General features: G+C 55.5%; 1 protein-coding gene across 2 annotated transcripts in view; it reads left to right on the top strand.

The window, feature by feature from the left end:
- The first annotated feature begins 608 nt into the window (after positions 1 to 608).
- TNRC18 (trinucleotide repeat containing 18) overlaps positions 609 to 20,287 on the top strand; it is an 84,880-nt gene continuing 65,201 nt past the window's right edge. The window contains exons 1-2 of one of the 2 annotated variants that reach the window (XM_047089286.1): positions 609 to 952; positions 20,077 to 20,232. In XM_047089286.1, coding sequence (XP_046945242.1) covers positions 766 to 952; positions 20,077 to 20,232 — 343 coding nt within the window. In that variant the 5' untranslated portion in view covers positions 609 to 765. Of the gene's footprint in view, positions 953 to 18,370; positions 18,480 to 20,076; positions 20,233 to 20,287 lie in introns of those variants that run through there. The other variant, XM_047089287.1, reaches the window with a different exon arrangement.

Genomic DNA, 20,287 nt, shown 5'->3' with positions numbered 1-20,287 from the left:
GGGCGAATTTAGGGAAACCAGACTCAAAAAGGCAGGCCAGGGGCCAAAAAGGTTAAATATTAAACTTTCCGGATCAGATAGTGACCCAGTGTTTAGGGAGACATTTCGAACTGCTCATGGAAAGGTTTCACGGTTTGAAACCCCGGAGCATGTGACGCCCAGGAATCAGTCCCACTCGGGAGGTTTGTATTTATGCCGCCCGGGCGCGGCCGAGGGGCCTTCCCCGGTTTCGGGAGGACCCGTAAGCCGCCAAGCCAGTTTAGGCTGGGGCGCAGCGCTCCACCGGCCACTTTCCGAGCCGGGTCCCCGGGAACCGCGGCCGCCGGAGCAAGGAGCATGGATTTTTACTTTTTATGGAGGACGGGTTACCCCCGATTTTATTTCTGGCCACCAGATCCGCATTCCCCGACCCCGAACGGCAAGACGACTTTCTGAAACTTTGTTGTCTTTTTTCCCCCCCTCCCTTTTCCTTTTTCCCCCTTCTGTTTCTTCGGCGGCCCGTGTCCTTTCCCCGCCAAGACGCCGTGTGCGCCGCCTCGCGCAGCTCCGCCTGGCCGCCCGGAGGGGCCCCACCGCCGGCCGCCCGTGCGCCCCGGGCCGCGGGCCCGCAGCCGAGCGCAAACCCCGCTGGCCGCCGCCGCCATGCACGCCGCGGAGCCCCCGCCGCCCGAGGACTCTGGGACTACGCCGAGGCCGAACTTTTAGGTCCCACTGAGCGAGGCCCGCGGGCCGGGTGGGGGGCTGGCTGCGGCACTCCCGCGGAGGATGGATGGCCGAGACTTCGGGCCCCCGCGGTCCGTGCACGGCCCCCCGCCGCCGCTGCTGTCCGGCCTGGCTATGGACAGCCACCGCGTGGGCACTACTGCGGCCGGACGCCTGCCCGCTTCTGGCTTGCCCGGCCCGTTGCCGCCCGGGAAGTACATGGCTGGCCTCAATCTCCACCCGCACCCGGGTAAGTGCCTTGCGCCGTGGCCGCCCCCTCCTGCCCCCCCCTGCCCCCCCCCCCCCGGGATCTTGGGGAGGGAGGCCCGGGAAAAACTGTTCGGCCTGTTCCTTGGCGTTCTTGGGACGCGGCACGTCTCTTTCCCTGGGCGGGTCCACGGGGGTGCGGGCAGGCTCAGCTCCCAGGGCGGGGAGACCCCCGGGCCCGGGACGGAGGCCATTCCCGAGGCCCCGGCGGAGAGGGTGCGCGGCTCGGCTGCTTTCCCCCGTGCGCCATGCCCTCCCGAAGCATATGCGTCTGCCGAAACCGGAGCCTCCGGGGGCTATTCCGACTCCCGGGCCCCTGCTGCTCCGGGCCAGCCTGGGGTTTTCAAAACCTGGGCGAGAAAAGAACAAGCCCGCTCCACACCCTTTGAGACGTCCGTTCCCCGAGCTCGAATCCTTTTCTTGGCAAACGCCCTTGCCCGGCGTCCGTGGGCCGTTCTAGCCCCTCCACTCGCAGCGTGCGGGGTTTCCGTCCCGCCCCGGCGTCGGAGGCTGCGGGGAGAGCGGAGACCACGGCCTCGGGCGGGCGGGGACCGTCTCGCCACCTCTCGGCCCCCGGGAGGAGAGCGGCGGCCCCGGGACTCACACCCCGGTAGGAGGGCAGCGACTGCGGCCCCAGGAGCCCCTTGTTCTCCGGCGGGAAGGCGGGCGCGCGGCGCGGTGGGGCGCAGAGACTGGGCCGCCGCCATCCCGAAGCTCGGGGAAGGAAGCGGCGTGCGAGCGGATCTGGCCGGGCACGAGCGGCGGAGGGAAAACCTTGGGCCTGACATCGAACCTCGGGAGAAGGTGGCCGAGAGGGCCCCGGAGGCCTCTGCCGTTTCCCGAGAGGGGCCGCTGAGGCTCGGTGGGGACGGCCCCCGGGCGGGAGAAGCTCGTCCTGGGCGGGCCGCGGCCGCTGCAGTCCAGCCGGGTGGGAAGGGAGGCGAGGGGCACCTCCAGACCTGCCGCCGGCCGCCGAAGGACACCCGCTCCCTCCTCCCCGGCTGCCTCCAGCTGCTTTGCTTGGCGTCCTACGCTTCACTTGAAAAAAAAAGCCACCTCTCCCACTCCAGAGTGTAGTCTGGGACTCTTGCGATTTCTCGGGGAGCCGCCGACTCTCCCCTCGGCCTTGGAAGGGACTCCTCCGGCCGCAGTGGCCGCCTTGGCCCTGTCCCACCGACCCTGCCCGCTCGACCGAGGCCGCGCTGGCCGGTTTTGCCTGTGTCTTTGATTTTTTTTACGGAACTTTTCAGGAACCGGAGTCCCGGGGCTCAGAGGGACAAAGGGCCTTTGTGAGGCGCCGGGCAGGGGAGGGGCACACGCGGGGGCCGCGAGCCCGGGCATCCCTGCCCGCCGGTGTGCGAGGACTGGGTCTTGGCTTGGGGGCTCATGCCCGTGTCCCCCCTGGAGCTGAGGCCGCATTCTGCCCAGGGGGCCGTGACCAGGGCTATGGTTTTCTCTACCGTGGTGCCAGGATCCCAGGGAGGGGTTAGGGGCTGCCCGCGGTACAAAGGGCAGCGTGGCCATCCCCTTTTGCCCGCCCTGAGGCCAGGGTAATTTTTGTGTTTGCCTCTCTTTTGAGTTCATCCCTTCACTTAGTTCGCCCCAGGGTCGTGGCGGCATCCCTCGGCCTGGCAGTCAGACCCTGGGTCTTCCTGGCTGGGGGTGCCTTCCCTGGTCTCTGTGTCCCCTCCCCCCCCTCCCCCCCCCAGCCAGGGAGAAGGCGTCCCATCTCCAGCCTGGTTCCTGCCTGACAGAGCCATGTGAGAAGCAGTGAAAACAGCTACTACTCAAGGGGGTGCCTCTGGCAGCCTGCAGTGTGCCAGGGCCCAGCGGGCAGACTAGCGCCCATTAGCTAGATGGGGAGGCTGAGGCCGGATAGGTGAAGAACCTTCACAGCGGCAGGCAGGACAAGGAAGTCCAGCTGGAGGTGGCCGCAGAGGCCTGTCTTCTGAGCCTCCTGCTTTAGAAGCCGTCTGCCTCCTGCATGCTTGGCAGCTGAGGTCATGGAGGAAATAGCAAGCAGGCTTGGAAAGCGCTGCTGTGGCCATGCTCACCTGGGAAGGAAGGGTTGGGGTGGGGGGCAGGCTGGCGCTGTCCCTCGCCGCCTCCACCTTGAGTGGCCTCAGGGAGACCCTGGACCCTAGGCCAACGCCCAGAGCCCAACCCAGTGCTAATCCTGTTAGCCAGGAGGTAGAGAGCTGTTTCCCATTCACTGCTCGGGTGGGGTGGATTACAGATTCCTCAACCCAGCCCCCCTCCCCCTCTTTCTTTGCCGGGTGCAGGTGCTAAGTTTTCTCTTTCAGGCGCTTCTCCTACTTGGCTGTCCGCTTCTTAGGTCTGGCCAGCGTTATCAGCCCTATCTTTGTTTGTTTGTTTTTGTTCTGGGAAGCCAGGAGAGGCTGAGCCATTTGCCCTGGGTCACACAGCGAGGCAGTGTGAGACCGGATTACCTCCGACCCCTTCCTAGTCTGCTCTCCAGAGTGGGTAGGGGAGCCTGTGAATCTACCAGAGCTGCTCCTCTGGGAGACTCTGGGAGAACTCCTGGCCGGAGGGGGACCCTGGCTAGGGCTGGGCTGTGGCCACCCCATCAAGGCAGGTGTTGACAGGGCACTGTGGTGAGTGAGGATCCCCGGGGTGGGGGTGGGGGGGGATGCCTTTTTGCCTCCTCGGTCTAGGCTGAGGGCTTTGGCTCTTTCCTGTGCAGAAAAAGAGGCAAATAAAGAATAAATGGGGTTTGGTTGGCCATTACCTTGCGGGTAACCTTGAGTATTGTTATACAGAGTGAGCTCTCAAATGTTCTCAGCAGTCAGTGAAATGGACAAGTAAGTGACAAGCACCTGGTAGGCTCCCCTCTTCAGTTCTGGGGCTGGGAGCCCTGGACCCAGCCCTCCTCGGGCTGCAATTAAAGACCTATTAGCAGGATTTTGTACTGGGATGTTTATTCTCCCTGCCCCCACTCCCTGGGCTGGCTGGGCCCCGCAGGATACATGAATGGGGGGTGGAACCCAAGGATCAGGACCAGGAGGCCATGCACTTTGGACTGGCCAGTGGACAATAGGGGGCCACGGGCCTTCTCCAGGGTCCATCAGCTCTATCTCTGGAATCCAGCCCGTCGGCCTACTGGGATTGATTTAAAGAGATTAATCAGTGGGACTGGCCGGTGGAGCGATACGATCCACAGATAAAGGAGATTTGCTGGGTGCTTCCTCCTCTCTGAGGCCTGGGGCAGGTTCTGGACTCTGGATGGGGGGCGACCGGGGGCTCCTGGGCTCCCTGACTCTCCGAGCCTACTGGTTCCTTAGCTGTCAACCCAAACACTTTCTTTCTTCACTTGTTCATTTACTCGGCAAGCCATTTCCAAGCGTCTCTTGCGCGCCAGGCACTGCTCTGGCTCTGGGAATCCAGCGATGGCCAGACGCAAATCTTTGCCCTCATCGGAGTCCCATTGTAGTGTGGGGGCCAGGCAGTAGTCGCACACACACAGATCGTCGAAGGAAATCGTTTTAAATAGAGATACAGGCTGCGAAGGAAAGAGAATGCCCAGGGTCTGTTTGGGCTGGAGTGAGGGGCTCCCAGGAGTGAGGGACTAGGAGAGGGGAGAGTGACTGCAGCTGTGGGGAGGGGAGAGGGGGACCCTGCAGGTCCCTGAAGGCCAGTAATGAGGTCTTGGAATTTCACACTGAGGAATGAGAAGGCAGTGGAAGGTTTTAAACGGAGAGGGTGATTCAAAGTGAGGGACGTTTTACAGAACTGGTCTGGACTCTCTTTTTCTTTCTTTCTTCTTTTAAATGTTTTTATTTGTTTTTGAGAGAGAGACAGACACAGAAAATGAGAACAAGTTGGGGGGGGTGGTGCAGAGACAGAGGGAGACACAGAATCTGAAGCAGGCCCCAGGGTCTGAGCTGTCAGCACAGAGCTCCATGCAGGGCTCGAACTCATGAGCTTGAACTTCGAGATCATGACCTGAGCCCAAGTCAGAGGCTTAAAGGACTGAGCCACCCAGGTGTCCCGGAACTGGTGTGGACTCTTAAAAAATGTCAATGGCATGCCAAGACAGAGGAAGGCCGAGAACAGTTCCTGATTAAAAGGCTAAAAAAATGTGACCGCAGAAGGCGATGTATGGCCCGCGATTGGATCTTGGATTGGGGAAGAAATTGCTCTAAAGTACATCATGGGTGCAATTGATGAAATTGGAATATGGGCTGTAGATTAGCTGATAGTGTCAAATCAATATTAGGTTTCATGAAGCTGATAACTGGACCGTGGTTATGTAAGAGAATGCCCTTGTGCTTTGGAAGTAAGAACACTGAAATGTCTAGGGACAGGGGACATGATGGCCACAACTTACTCTCAGGAATGGCTCAGGAAGAGACAAATTTATAGACGTATGGGAGACACCCATAAATCGCTGAGCCCGAGTTACATACAGGGTGAGAAAGTTCACAATGGCTGGACCTGGGGAAGGTCATATGGCAGGTCATTGTACTATTTCAAACTTTTCCCCGAGTTTGAAATTATTTCAAAATAAGCATTTAGCAAAATTGGTCCGGGCTGCCAGCTGGAGACCGTGTGGTGGGTAGTCCGTGGCAAGGAGGCTGTTAGGGAGGTGATAGTGACCAGGGAGGGAGGCTGGAGGCGGCCAGGGTTTGGGGCTTTGGTGGAGGTCAGGCTACAACGAAGACGCGTGGAGGGGAAGAGAAGGAGGACGGAAGCTGGCTGGATTTTTGGGAGGTGCTGCTTGTGGAGGAATGGGGAGGAACAGATTTGGGGAGAGTGCGGTGATTGGGCATTCTTGATTTGGATGGGAGCAGCTTGGGGTGCTTTTGTTCCAGCGTGGACCAGTATGGTCTGAGCTGACTTATCTCCCTCCTGGTCATCGTCAGCCCTGGTCTCCACCCAGACTCCAGCCCCGTCACTGTGACCACCCTGTCCTCCGTTACGTCCCAGCCCAGCTTTTGAGGGGACCCATGGGAGCTGGTGTCCGGATAGGTCTTGGGGCTCCCCAGGGGCTCCTGGGAGCCCTGGCCAGCAGTCAGTCTTGGCCCCCAAGGTCAGGGTCCTGACCACACTAGCTGCCCACGGAGGCCTGGCATCCGACTCCGGAGGAGGTCAGGCTATTAGGTGGGAAACACCAAAGCTCTGTGCCACCTTTGCAGGCCCACAGATGCAGCCATCACCTGCATCCGAGTTTCCTTCGTGAGCTAATGAAAGCGAACAAAAAAACCCTCTTCATGCGCTCTCCCAATCTTGCACGTTCTGGGCCTTCACGAGCCAGCTGAAGATTCTACCCTTTGATCTCCGGATAAAGAACTGCTTTATCTGGAGGCAGGTTGGCCTCGGAGCTGAGGTTAGACTGCTGGAGTTTTGGGTCTTGCTCCTCCACTTACTGGGTGTGGGATGTTTCTCTAAGCCTTGATTTTCTCATCTGTAAAATGAGTCCATTAGTGATACTGAATTCATCCGGCTGTTGTGAAGTTCGAATGAGCAAGTGCCAGCCAGATGCCTAGCATAGGGATGGCCCTCGCAAAAGTTCGAGTAAAAGTGATTGCTGGAATTATAGTCATCATTAACCGATGACTCAACAAGTCATCAAGTTAACAAGCTAATCTCTTGTTCTAGTCCCGTCCTCTCCAGGGGACCTCTGGAATTGTGTATTAGGCCCCTCTGAATGGCCCATGGGCTTCTGGGACTCCAGGGTCCCACCCTGAACCCGTCAATTGAATCTCTCTCTTTTTTTTTTTTAATTTAAAAAAAATAAAAAAATTTTTTTTTTTAAATTTAATTTTTTTTTAATTAATTTGGTGTCACAGATATACCGTAAAATGCTTCAGTCGTGAGTGTTTAGAACATGGCATATTTACAACACGAACACGCCCGTCTAACTACCAACCAGCTCGAGATCAGGGCATTGCCAGCGTCCAGAGGGTGCCATCTTGTTCTCTCCTAACCACCCTCTACCCCACCTCCAACATCATTTCTTATTTCTGGTACCTTAGAATCGTTGTGCCTATTTTTGAACTTTCTATATATAAGTGGAATCATACAGCGTGCCCTCTTTTCTTTCTGCTTGCTTTCACTCAGTCGTATGTACGTGAGCTTTATCCGTATTGCAGTGTGAGGCGGTAATTTATTTCTTGGTGCTGTGTAGTATTATACAGAAAAATAGTACTACTTTATCCCCTCCTGTCGATGGACACTGAGGGTTTGCTATGGATAGTGGTGTTAGGAACATGGCTTTTGGTCTACATACGTACACAGTTGTTTGGATATAGTACCTAGGAGCAGACTGTTTGCTCACAGGGTATATGGAGGTTCAAGCTTTAACAGTTGTGCGTTCTCCAGTGGATGTTCCATTGTACCCTCCTGGCAATATCATTCCACCTCTTCCGCGTCTTCACCATTCCTATGAATATTGTCAGTTTCCTTAAATTCTGCTCATGCAGGTGAGTGTGCGTTAGTATCTAATTGTGTGCGCATCTTAAAATCCTTTCCCTCGTTTATTTTTTTTTTAAAGTTTTATTGAGGAATACTCTGCCCGCTGTGAAGTTCACCCTTTAAGAGTGTGCGGTTCTGCTTAATGCTGAATATAAACATTAGAGTAAAAGTTACACATCGTCTTAAAAGTCAGTTAGTGTTAGAAGAAGAATTATGAAGAAAACCAGCCATCCCCTGCTTCCTGTCTCCCTAGTCTTGATTCCTTTAGTTAACTCTTTTGGCTATTTCTTGAAGCCTTTTCATCCATATTTCTATGTAATAACCTGCTTCTCCTGCTAGTTATTTTTCAGTCTTTGCGATTCTCTGTTGACTTCTGTGGAAGATGAGCATTTTGTGTGGACTGTCTGAGTCTGAATCATGACTCTGCTACTTCTTAGTGTGAGACCGTGGGCAAGTTTCTTTACTTTTCTCTGTGCCTTGAAAATGTTTGTCATCTGTAAAACAGGGGAAAATAATAGCGACTGCTTCAGGAGATTATTGTGAGGATTAAATAGTTAATACATGTAAGACACTTAGAACAGTATCTGGAGTATAATAAGCTCTAGTAAGTATTTATTATTGTTGTTATATCATGCCCCATCATGTTTCTTTCCTCTATCCTCCCAATATATGTGAAATAAAGTCTTGTTTAAACCAGGTTTATTATTATGTGTTTGGCTTTGTAAATATTGCCTACATTTGAGCCAAGTAGTATAATAAAATTCCCTTCTTTATTTCCTGGAGTTATTCATTGCCTTTTTTTCCCCCTTTAATTTGCTGGAATTTCTTACAATCTCTGTCTTCCAGTCTCTTGGACTACTGTTTATTTGGTCATATCTACTGGATTCGTGCCTCTTTTCTTGCATATTTCTTTCCTAGAGTTTTCCATCTTTCTGGTCTAGTCTGGTTTGCCTGGTGCTTGGCCCTGTTTTAGAGCCATAATCCTTCAAACTCCCTTTATCTCTCTGCTGTGTTGGATTTCCTGTTTCCTCACTCCCTTGCTTTCCTTTTTTTTTTTTTTGTGCTTTACTTCCTTGTTTTGGTAGAACACATCCTGCTGCAGTTTTCTGTGAAAGAGTCCATGGAAGGCAAGTTTTTTTGAGGCCTAGTGTGCCTGAAAATGCCTCTGTTCTACTGTGATACTTGACAGGCATTTTGGAAATAATTTACCCCTGGTGTTTGAAGGAATTGTAACATCACCTTCCAAATTCCAGTGTTACTTTTGAGTAGTGTGATGCTCTTTTGTTTCTTGATCTTCATGTGTGAACCTTTTCTTTTTTTTTTTTTTTATCCTTTTCCAAATGCTTAACATGTTTTAGAACTACATCAAGAGCATTGGCTCCACAATTCATGCACAAACACGCTTCACCACTCTCTACCCATGTGGTCTCGGACATGCTTCAGTTTTCTTTTTTGTGAATTGAATAATAGTGCCTACCTTTTACCATTTCTATGAAGACTAAATGAGCTTATGTACATAAATGCCCAGGACATTGTTTGGCACAAAGTAAGCCTCGTGGATATTAATACTGTTACTATTCTTTTCATCACTTGTGGTCTGAAATTTCATATCGATGTGTCTTCCTGTGGATTCTTTTGCATTTCCTGTGTTGGGTGCTCCATAGGCCATGGTAATCTGGAAACTGAGGTCCTTCGGGCTGAATTATTATTATTGTTTTGAATTAATGTTAATTTTATTAGTATTTTGTAATCCCCTTCCCTCTAGTACTCCTATTCATTAGATATTGGATCTCCTGGACTGATCATCTACTTTTTTTTATACTTTATTTTTTATTTTCCATCTCTCTTTATTCAGCTTTCTAGGACATGTTCTTAACTGTCTTCTAACCTTTCAATTTCATGTTTGTAATTTCTAGGAGCTCTTATAATTGGATATTCTTCCTTTTTTTTTTTATTTTTAGGTTTATTTATTTATTTTGAGAGAGAGAGAGAGAGTGGGCATGTGTGCGTGCATGAGCAGGGGAGGGGCAGAGAGGGAGAGAAGAGAATCCCAAGCAGGCTCTGTGCTGTCTGCACAGAGCCTGATGGGGAGCTCAAACTCACAAACCCGTGATATCATGACCAAAATCAAAGAGTCGGACATGTAAGTGACTGAGCCACCCTGTTCTTGTTTCATGGATACATTAATTCTCATTACTTGGAGAATGTGTGTATATGTGTATATATATATATATATATATATATATATATATATGTATATATATAAATATATATATATATATATATATATATATATATATATATATTTATTTCTCACTTGTCTTTCACATTGGAGACTTCCATGGGTGTCTGGTGGTTGATTCTCTGGTGTCTCTTCATATTTAAGATGGGAGGCACAACAAAGCTAGGGGGACCCATTGACCCTTGTGGAACTCTCCTGAATGTCTCTATAGATCTTTCCCTTTTGAGTTTGCCAGACTCCCAGGCAGGAGTTCCAGTCTCCTGCCCACAGGGGAGCTAAAGCCTGGCTGTTCCCCTTCCAACAGCTGGAACAGTGGAAGAAGGTTTCTACTGAGATCCATTTTTCATTTCGGTCCCCACCCCAGCCCTGAGGATGTAGCCAAAGACCCTCAGTGGCTCCATCGGCCCCTAGTAAGTAAACAGAGGGCTTGTGGGGGGCTCTCCATTCTTTCTCTGCTCCTCTCTGCACCATGGCCTTTGCAGGTGCTGGGTCCAGGTTCTGCACCTCTCAGGAATTGCTTGTTTCTCGGTAACCTCTGAGGTTCAGTTGCAATTCTCCCAGCTCCCCACCCTGCCTCTTTGGTCCCTGCTTCCTGCTTCCAGAATGTTGTGAGTGTCGTTTCCTTTCCATTCCTGTATTTTGTCGTTTCTCTCCCTGTTAAGCTGCATTGCTGTTGTTGTCGTGGGGTTCTGGCGTTTGGGAAAGGATTTGGCAGGACAGATTCTATGCACCACTTCTGGGATCCAGCCCACTCTCCTTCCCCTGGCCCCTGTGCCTGGGAGGGGAGGCCTGGTTCCTGGGTCCCTGCCTGTCCCACTCACGGGCTTTCTAGCTTTCGGCCCAGGGCTTCTAGAAGGCCCTCCTCCCTCCCTCTCTGCTTCCTCCTCTAGACCTAGACCTAGGTTAGGGAGGAAAGAAAATCCACGGGCAAGTCCTCTAATTGCTTTAGAATTGAGAACGTCTGGAGCCCTGGGGCAAGGCTGGAGTGGAAGCATTTGCATGTCTTTGGCAGGGTTGAGGCCTTGACCCTCTGGGCTGCTGCGGGATTCCCTTTATTTGGACTTGAGCACCTACTTTGTGGGCTGGGCACCTGGTTGGGGCCAGGCAAAGTCCCAGCCCACAGGGGTCCCATATTCGGGGCTGGGAGTAGGACGGGGGTTAAAGCCCCATTGTCCTTCTGTGGTGGGGGTGGGGTCAGCTAAAAGATGTGCTTTGGGATCTGACCCCCTGGGGGGAGCCAGGGTTGCCTCTCAGCGGGAGGGGAGAGGCCTGGTAGCTAGCACGAGGCTGAGTGACGGAGCTGGAGGAACAAAACCCAGCGGCCGTAGCTGGAGAGGCGGGATGGGGAGGGGAGGCTGGGGCCGCCCAGCGGGTCTCCTCCCCTCCTGGCAGGGCAGGGCCGGGCAGGGCAGGGCAGCAGCTGGTCGATCTGGCCTGGTGGCTCCTCTCTGCTTGGCTTGGAGGAACCCCTGCAGCTCGACTCACCGCTGTCTCTGCCGCGCTGATGGGAGCTTGGGGACAGTGGCAGTGGCCACAGGTCCCGTGGCCCAGCCAGAGCACCAAGAATGTGCAGAGCACCAAGAAGGCCCCCCCGCCCCCCAACCCAGCCTGGAGCTCTGTCCCTCAGCCTTGCTTATCTGTCGTGTGGGACTTACCCCTAGCATAGGGGAGTGCTGTGGTCACGGCTTCGTTCCTTTCCTGCTGCCTTCACTTTACTTTAGAGGAAAGTAAGGCACAGAGAGGTGGTGTTACCTCCCCAAGGCCACACAGCTGGGAAGTGAGGGCCTCTAGAAGCAAGGCCTGAGCTATCTGCCAGAAAGCCAGGGGCTGGGGAGAGCTTGGTCATTGGTAGGAATTTCTCCTTCTCTTTCCTTTTTTCCTATCTTGGCTCATTTTAATTTATTCACTTGCTTCAGTTTTTGCAAATTTTGTCAAGGTGAGAGTTTGTAAAAATTACTCATAAAGATTACTTAAAATGTAATACTTATCATGTTAGTGTTCAGATTGGCCTCTCTTCACCCCCACTGACCTTTCCTTTCCTACAGATTTTTTTTTTTTTGAGAGAGAGAGAGAGAAGCGAACACACACACACACACACACACACACACACACACACACACAGGAGAGGGGCAGAGGAAGAGCAGAGAGAGAATCCCAAGCAGGCTCCACACTCAGCACAGAGTGCCTTGATCCCACAACTATGAGAACATGACCTGAGCCGAAATCAAGAGTTGGACACTTCACCCACTGAGCCACCCAGGTGCCCCATATGGGTATTTTTTTATTGGGGTTTAAGATGCACGGAGAAATGGGCATAGATCATTGACGTACAGTTGTATTATTTTTTCACAAACTGAACCCACTGCGCAACGGTCCCCCTGCTCTCTCCCCCCTCCCAAGAGGTGACCTTCTCAAACCACCCGAGATTTGAGTCGCTTGAGTCGCCTGTCCGCGCAGGTAGTACAAGGAAGCACGTGCTTTGTTGCCTTTTGGGTGAGGTGGTGAGATTCACCACGGCCCCGGTCTGGGTGGTGGCAGCTTCTCCTCGCTGGAGATGTTCGTGGTGCGGCCACGTCACGATTTGTTTATCCGGCTGTTGATGTACATTTGGGTCGTTTTCCGATTTTGACTACTATCGTGGTTAGACTCTGCGCGCGGAAGGCGTAGAAATGCCGACTTGCTGTGCGCGTTTCCACACCTTGCCCTCGGATGTATACCTGCGAGGGCACGGCTGGGTCACAAAGGTTGGCAGATTGTGCCCAACCTGTCTCGAGAGTGGTTGTACCAATTTACGCTTCCTCCAGCCGCGTATTAATATTTAATCCTGTCCATCTTGCCTTGTTGACATGAGCCCCTCTGGCGGGCCCCGTATGTGGTAGTTTAAATTCACGTTCCCTCCCTGGTTTTAGAGGCTGAGTAGCGGGGCGCCTGGCTGGCTCAGACAGAGGAGCGTGCAACTCTTCATCTCAGGGTTGTGAGTTCGAGCCCCATGTTGGGTGTAGAGAATACTTTAGAAAAAAAAAAAAGCTTAAAAAAAAGAAAAGAGAATGAGTGCCTTGTTATCAGTTTACTGGCCATTTGGATATCTTATCTGTGACCCTCCGGGTGCCCATTTCTACCTTCTCTTGTCTGACTTTCTCTCATTGAATTGCAGGAGTTCTTTATATATTCCGGATACAGACCCTTCCCTGGTGACGTAGGGCACAGATCTTTTTCCATGCGGTAGCTTCCCTTTTCTCCCTCCTAATGGTGTCCTGGGATGAATGGACATTTCTCATTTGAACGTAATCTCCGGTACATCATTCTTATCTCTTTGGTTCGTGCCGTTTATAAAATGGGCTTTGAGAAACCTTTGTTTGCCCTCGGGCTGTGAAGGTATTTTTTTTCGGCATGTTCTTCTAGAAGCTTTCCTGTTTTGCCTTTCACGTGGAGATCCACAGTCCACCTGGAATTGATTTTCGAAACCTTGTCCCCATTAAACAACAATTCCCTCCCCCCGCAGCCCCTGCCACCCACCCTTCTACTTTAGGTCTCTATGAACTTGGCGACTCCAGGGACCTTCCTAAAAGAGGGATCCTACTTTGATCTCTGCATTTGTCCTTCTGTGTCTGCTGGTCTCCCTGAGCATAATGTCCTCAAGATTCATCCATGTTGGAGCACATGTCAGAGTTTCCTTTTTTTTTAAATAAACTACTTTATTTATTTGTTTATTTTGAGAGAGAGAGAGAGAGAGAGAGAGAGAACCCAAGCAGGGGAGGGGCAGAGAGAGAGAGGGAGAGAGAGAATCCCAAGCAGGCTCCACACTGCCAACACAGAGCCCGATGCCGGGCTTGAACTCACGAACCGTGAGATCGTGGCCTGAGCCGAAACCCAAGAGTCGGACGCTTAACTGGCTGAGCCACCACCCAGGGGCGCCCCTCCTTTCCTTTCAAGGCTGAATCATGTTCCATTTTATGGATGGACCGAGTTCTGCTTATCCAGCCGGGCCTTGGGTAGCTCCTACCTTCGGCTGGTGGGAATAATTGCAAATGATGCCACTCCGAATACGGGTGTGCAGATACCTCCTCGGGAGTCTGCTTCCTATTTGGGGGTAACATTTAGAGACTGAACACGCACACACAACTGCCAGGATTTGGATGGGGATTGCATGGAATCCCTGGCTCAGTCTGACCAAAGTGAGCATCCTAGGAGGTACATCTGGTGATTTCCTTGGGAGGGACCCCCAGAGTGGGTCTGCATGCCTTTTCCAGGCCTTGAAGAGTTCTGCTGATTTGCGTTCTGAAAGCTGGGGATGGGCTGGCTCTCTACTCACCCTCCCTGGGTGGCTTCCCACCCCGCCTCCGCCCTCCCCGCAGCCAAACCCCAAATGTGCTCGTTGGAAAGACGAAAATGGCGTCATCCCCTTTTGATACTTCTTTGTAAATCCTAACGAGAAATTTCTTACTGGATTCAGCCATTTGCTGTTGTCGGTGATTTGCTTGGGATTCTTACTGAATGATCAGACTCTTTTTTTTATACGGCGAGGGCATTAACCCGCTCTCTGGCTTAGATAGTACAGAGGTCTGCGCGTCTCGGGATCAGTGGGAGTGAAGGTCATTTTATCTGGAGGGTCCTCACCCTATTTTCAGCTGCTGTCATAGAAACGCCTGAGTCACATGTCGGTGCTCTGGGCTGGAATGAGCTCTTTTCTGGGTGATAACCCTGATTTGATCATGCTGATGAGATGCTCTGATAGCCTTTGGTGACACTTTAAGGGATACAGCTCCTTTCTGAGGCCGGAACGTTTTAAATAGAAAGGGACGATAGATTTGTTCTGTTTTGGCTAGGGGGAGGCTTTGCTGGGAGTGAAACCAGGCAAATAGGGTCTGGCGTCCGGGTGGTGCGGCTGAGTGGAAAAGTGTAGAATTTGGAGTCGGAGCCTCAATTTCCTCATCTGCAGAAGAGTTAAGAATCCTCCCCTCCCAGGGTTGGGGGCGGGGGGGGGAGACAGAATGAAGCAAAGGCTCTTGAACGCCGAACGCCGGCTGTGAGGCCGGGTCTCAGGAAAGGCTCTGGTTGATCAAAACCTCGCCCATCCCTCTCCTCCGTAATTGAGCTCCTTCTGTGTGCAGCGTCGGGGGCACTTGGGGTGGAATAAACCCGCGCTGTAACGTAAGGGTCTGCGGACCCTAGCCAAATTAGGTGTACCTCCGGTTTTTTGTAAATAAAGTTTTATTGGCACAGAGCCCAACAGTTTATGTGTTGTCCGTGGCTGCTTTCCCTGCAGCGGGCAAGATAGGCCCACAGTGCCTGAATGATTTATTATCTGGCCCTTTCAAGAAAAAGCTTGCCGACTCCTGTGCCAGTGGGTGGAGAGGGACAATAAACAAGGGGCTACAATAAAGAAGGAACTCATGTGTGCTTGGTATGATAAATGGTGATAAGCGCTATGGAGAAAAATAGTTCAGGAAAGGGTGTAGGGTGGGGTGGGTCGCAGTCCGAAATAGCGCGGTTAGCAAAATAAATAAAATAGCATGGCTAGGGAAGGCCGTATTCATCGAGCGTCACTTGGGGTATAAGAGAAGGGAGCGAGGTCTATACGGATGGGAGTTTCCAGACCATTTGGCGTATCTGGAGGGAGGAAGGGATTCCAGGCTGAGGTGCAAAGGCCCCGGGGTGCAGCCTGTGAGGCTGTGCTGTTCCATGTTCCAGCCCAGCCCATTTGGGCATGATCTCGCCGAGTACCCCTCCCTGCTCCCACCAGAGCAGGACTGGAAGGGTCCCCAGTGACTTCCATCTGTTACAGAGGCAGGATTCCACTGGCCAGCTGAGGTGGCCTGTTACTCTGGCCGGGGGACGCTCGGAAGCTCTTCCTGTGTGTTCCAGGTGTGGGTGAGGGGGGTGGTGATGGCTGAAAACAGGCTGGCCAGTGTCCCCAAATCCATAGCTCACTGCTGTGATCCTGGGGTGCTTGTCCATGGCTGGCAGTGTGTGGGGTGGGAGGGGCTGGGATGGTGGTGGTCCCAGCTCGGGGAAGGCCTGTTAACTCAGTGCGTGAGGGGGCACAGAGTGGGGAGCTAAGGCCGACCTTGCCCAGCTCTCTGCTGCTTATGCTCCTGGAGGGACCCTGAATCTTTCCCCCGGAGAGCTGGGCCTCAGTGCCTCCTTCCTCGGCCCCCCTGGGGCATCCTTGCCCTCTCCCTGGGCAGTGAGGACCAGAGAAGGAGAAGACCACTTTCCAAGCACCTCCTAGGGTGGCGGTGGGGGAGGGGGGTGGGGGAGGGGCTTCCTTCACTTTCCCCTCACTTTCCCTCACTTTCCCTCTCTCAGGGCCCAGGACTGGACTAGAGGCAGGGGTCCGCCATGTGGGCTTCCCAAGCTGAGGGCTTGGTGTGACAGTGTGTCTGTAGCAGCGTCCCAGCAACTTGGTCCCCCCGGGCAAGCGCTGAGCCTCAGTTTCTTTGTCTGTAAAATGAGGAGAACCAAGTTCCCGCGCTCCCAGGCCCGTGGGAGGGTGAGTCAAGTGGGCCTTGGAGCCAGGGTCTTGTCTCTTTGTCGTCCCTGGGGACCCTTCTGTTACCTCCCTTCCTGTGGTGGAGGACGGGCTTGTCAGAGGTCTCGTCCCTGGCCCCAGTCTAGTTTCCAGCAAGGAGAGGCCCTCACAGACTGAAGCTAAATTAAGTATAAACTAATTTAAAATTAAAACACGGTAAAAAAAAATTTTTTTTTAATGTTCTTATTTATTTTTGAGACAGAGAGACAGAGCACGAGCGGGGGGAGGGGCAGAGAGAGAGGGAGACACAGAATCGGAAGCAGGCTCCAGGCTCCGAGCGGGCAGCCCAGAGCCCGACGCGGGGCTCGAACCCACGGACCGCGAGATCGTGACCTGAGCTGAAATCAAGAGTTGGACGCTGAACTAAGCCACCCAGGTGCCCCTAGACTCATGAAAATTTCAGAAAATTAAAGATGTGTTAACTCACCGGCCACATTTACGTGCTCAGTAGCCACAAGTGGCTGCTGTAGGTAGCCTCAGCACAGGCACAGAGCATGTGTCCAACGCTGTTGGTTACGGGGCCGTGTCATTTATTCACCTGGCCTGCTCGGAACGGCAAGCGGGGCAGCGGGAACACTCTTCTATGGGTGACTGCCCCGCAGGGCTGCACAGCCGATTGCTGGGCTCTGGGGTCAGCCCCAGCTCCGCGCCCCGCCCAGCGCCCTGTGCCTTGCCATCGTTGCTTGTCCTCATGCCGTCGAGAAGAGTCCACAAATGACCACGTGTGAACCTGAAGTGGTTTCGGCGTGAGTGGTGCCAGGTGGCCCAGCCTGTTTGTTTAGCGTTCGCCGTTATTATTCTGGATGACGGTAATTTGTTGTGGTTACACGTGTGTTTTAGGTCATTGGTGTTGGCTTCCAAGGCGGCCAGTGAGCAGGCGGCACCTCTTGCCACCAGGGGGCAGCCTGGGACCAGGGTGGGGGCCGGGCCTCGCGCTCAGCCCGCGGTGGGTGGCAGGGAGAGCCCCTCCCACCTCGGGCCCTGCGGGAGGATTTCCAGCAAAGTCTAGGGAGAGACCATTGGGCTCTGGCCTGACTGTCGCTGTCCCCCCGGAGCCCTGAGACCCACATCTGGGGAGCTAGGAGGCCGTCACCGGGTCCCCAGGGGTGGGTGCGAGGAGCAGGGGTGTGTACCTGGACTTTGAGAGGAGCACCAGGGATGCCGGAGCACGGGCCGGGGCCTCGGACGGCAGCCTGGAGGCTCTGGCGATGCGGGGCGGGGGTCAGCTGCCTGTCCTCCACGCCAGGGAGACCCGGCAGGATGGCCTGGGATGGCGCCTGGTGGGTGTCCTCAGGGGTCGGGGGCCGCCCCTGCCCTTAGTATCTGCGCTGCCGAAGGGAGCACTACCCTGTCTCCTAATCCTGACGCGGGTCTATCTGCTTTTGCCATCGGAGGATGAGAAATGGCGCTCGCGTAGCCAGTCCACGAGTTGACACCTGCTGTGTGCCGGGTCCCGGGTGGCAGCAAGTGAGGCTGGCGGTTCTCGCCTGCAGGGAGGGGACCCGCTTGTGGGGAGGGATCCGCATTACCAAGTGTGTTTGGCAGGGGCTTGGGTGCAGTGGCCAGAGGGGCTTCGGTGAGGCGCCGGGAAGGCCCCACCTAAGGGGGAAACGGGCCGGGTCTGGGGGGGTCGACAAGGACACCTGGGGGCTGGTGCCCGAGCGGCTGGGTGGAACGGAGGCAGCCACCGGCATTCGGAAGCGTGTTCGGTTTGCATCCGAGATCCGTCGCTCAGCGGCTTCAGGAGAATAGTTCGGGGAGAGCACGGGGGGGGCAGGGTATATGTGCAAACGAACGCCCCTGTCGTGTGTAACCGTCCTTGTGACTGGCGGTGGGGTGGCGACGGTGTGCCCGTTCCACGGAGTCGCACACCTCTGGTCTGGGAGGGGCACACGTTGGCCCGCGTGGTCTTGCCAGGGCACCAGAATTCCCGCCGGACCCGGGGAAGGGAGTTTGGGCGCCGTTGAGCCCCTGTGGCGGGCGGGAGCCGTTGGTGGCATCCGGGCACCAACGCCCCACCGGGCCTTGGGTGCTGCTGGGCGGGTTTCACAAGCCTGGGCAGGGGCAGGCCTGGGCCACCGGGCTTCCGCGCGGCCCGAGGCAGGAAGAGCTGGTGGCTGATGTAAGCCCTTGCGCAAACCTCTGGCTGCTGGCTTCCGGAGCCTTCTACCCGCCTGCCTGCCAAGGAGGAAGCCTGGGGCCTGGCGGGGCCCAGAGGCCCTGCTGCCCGGGCTCGGGCCACATGGGTGTCCTGACCGGCCGCCATGGCCCTGGGTCCCGAAGGCTTGGCGCTGGAGTCTGGTGAGGGGGCTGGGTGAGGCCGGGCTGGAGGACGGGGACTCCGCAGACACGGGGTCTGGTGATGGCACATGTGGCCAGAAGGTGTCCTCCTGCCGTTTCCCTGCATGTACCCCCCAAAGGGACCGGGTGGACTTTGTGGCATCCTGTGCCCCCGGGAGGTAGTAAGCGAGCACCTGTCGTATACAGACTGCCTACGGCGCTGCTGGGGACCCTGAGGTGGGACGGGGCTCTGGGAGCCCCCCCCGTGGGCTGGGGCCGCCGATGGTGTCTCGTCTGGGTCATTGCAGACAGTGCCCGCCTCACAGGGACGTGGGGAGGTTACCCGAGGGGGCACACGGGCAGCCCTTAGCTCGGGCTGGCCAGAGCTGGCTCCTGCTGGCTGCTTGGGCATCCCCGCCACGCTCGGTTCCGTGTGCAGGCCTCCGCCCCTCCTCCTGGGGGCGTTGGCGGGAGGATTCAGTCCCCAGACTGGTGCTCGTCAGTGACTGGGCGAGGCTGCCGTTTGTTGTTACTGTTCTCCTGCGGTGCGTGCTTTCCTCTTCACTGTGGTTCTTAAGGGAGGCCTTAGTATTTCCATTTTGCTGACGAGCGACCTGAGGCCAGGGAAGGGCACCCCCCCCCCCCGCCCAAGTCTCCCAGGCCTCCCCCTGGCCTGTGACCCGGAGGCCTGCCGGGATCTTCCCCTGAAGGGTGGGGTGTATGGATCCTGAGGGCCAGCGCCCCTGGCCGGTGGCAGCGAGGGGGCATCCCTTCTGGGGTGGGCCTGGCCAGGTGAGGCGTGGCTGGGGTAGGCGACGTCCGGCCAGGCCCCGGCACGCCGCTCCACCCAGTAGCAGTTGGCCAGCACACCCCCATCCGAGGGACCTTGGGTGGGATGCTCTGCTCTCTGGAAGGATGGCCCGTTGCTCTCGGTCTTTCGCTGCTTCCTCTCGCTAATCCGCTGTGGTTGTGGGGTGCTTGCGGGGTGTGTATTCCGGGTCAGGGCTCCCTGGCTGTGCGACCGGGCACTGCCCACCTCCGAACAGCAGCTTCCTGGTGCCTTAAATGGGCACGTGGTTCTTCCGGCACCGGGCTGGCCGATGCTGGCCGAGAACGCCTCAGGTCTGACCAGGGCTGCCTTGGGGTCGCTCTCCGACTCGTGGGGTCCCCCCTGACCCAGGAGCTCCACGTGAGCAGGGGTTTAGGCCACGGGCCCCCCACCCCCTACCCCCTCGCTCTGTGGCCTCGGGAGGGCCCTGTCCCCCGCCGCACCTCAGCTCTTATCTGCGGGTGGGGAGACCGTCCCGCTTGGGTCTGGGGTTGGGAGAGCCCTCTTGCTAATTGCCGGGTGCCCCGGAGGTGAGGGTCTTTGGTGGCGGGCGTCCTTCTGGCTGCTTCTCTGGGGCCACACTTGCAGCCTTTTCAAGTCCCAGGGGATCTGGTCGAGGTGACCAGACCCATCCTGAGCCGGAGGGTCAAGGGCGGGGCGGAAAGGCTTCTCTGGTGTCCCTGCCAGTGGTAGCTCCAAGAAGTGGGGGAGACATGGGGATTCCGGGGTGCTGGGCCGGGCAGTGGGGGCCTGGTGGGTGCCTGACAGTCCCCCCCCTTCTCTCTGCAGGCGAGGCCTTCTTGGGCAGCTTTGTGGCCGGCGGGATGGGGCCCTCAGCCTCGTCCCATGGGAGCCCCGTGCCCCTGCCCTCTGACCTCTCCTTCCGCTCCCCTACCCCCAGCAACCTGCCTATGGTGCAGCTGTGGGCCGCTCATGCCCATGAAGGTAAGGAGTGTGCCGGGTGGGCGGGGCTGAGGGCTGTGGGCCACTGTCCTTGGCA

This window comes from Lynx rufus, unplaced genomic scaffold (assembly GCF_022079265.1).
Source record: "Lynx rufus isolate CCGP_SWC_20201006 ecotype Redwood Valley unplaced genomic scaffold, mLynRuf1.p SCAF_27, whole genome shotgun sequence".
In the NCBI taxonomy this organism is placed as follows: domain Eukaryota; kingdom Metazoa; phylum Chordata; class Mammalia; order Carnivora; family Felidae; genus Lynx; species Lynx rufus.
Note: the sequence above shows the minus strand (reverse complement) of the source record. Positions and strands in the feature narration are given on the sequence as shown.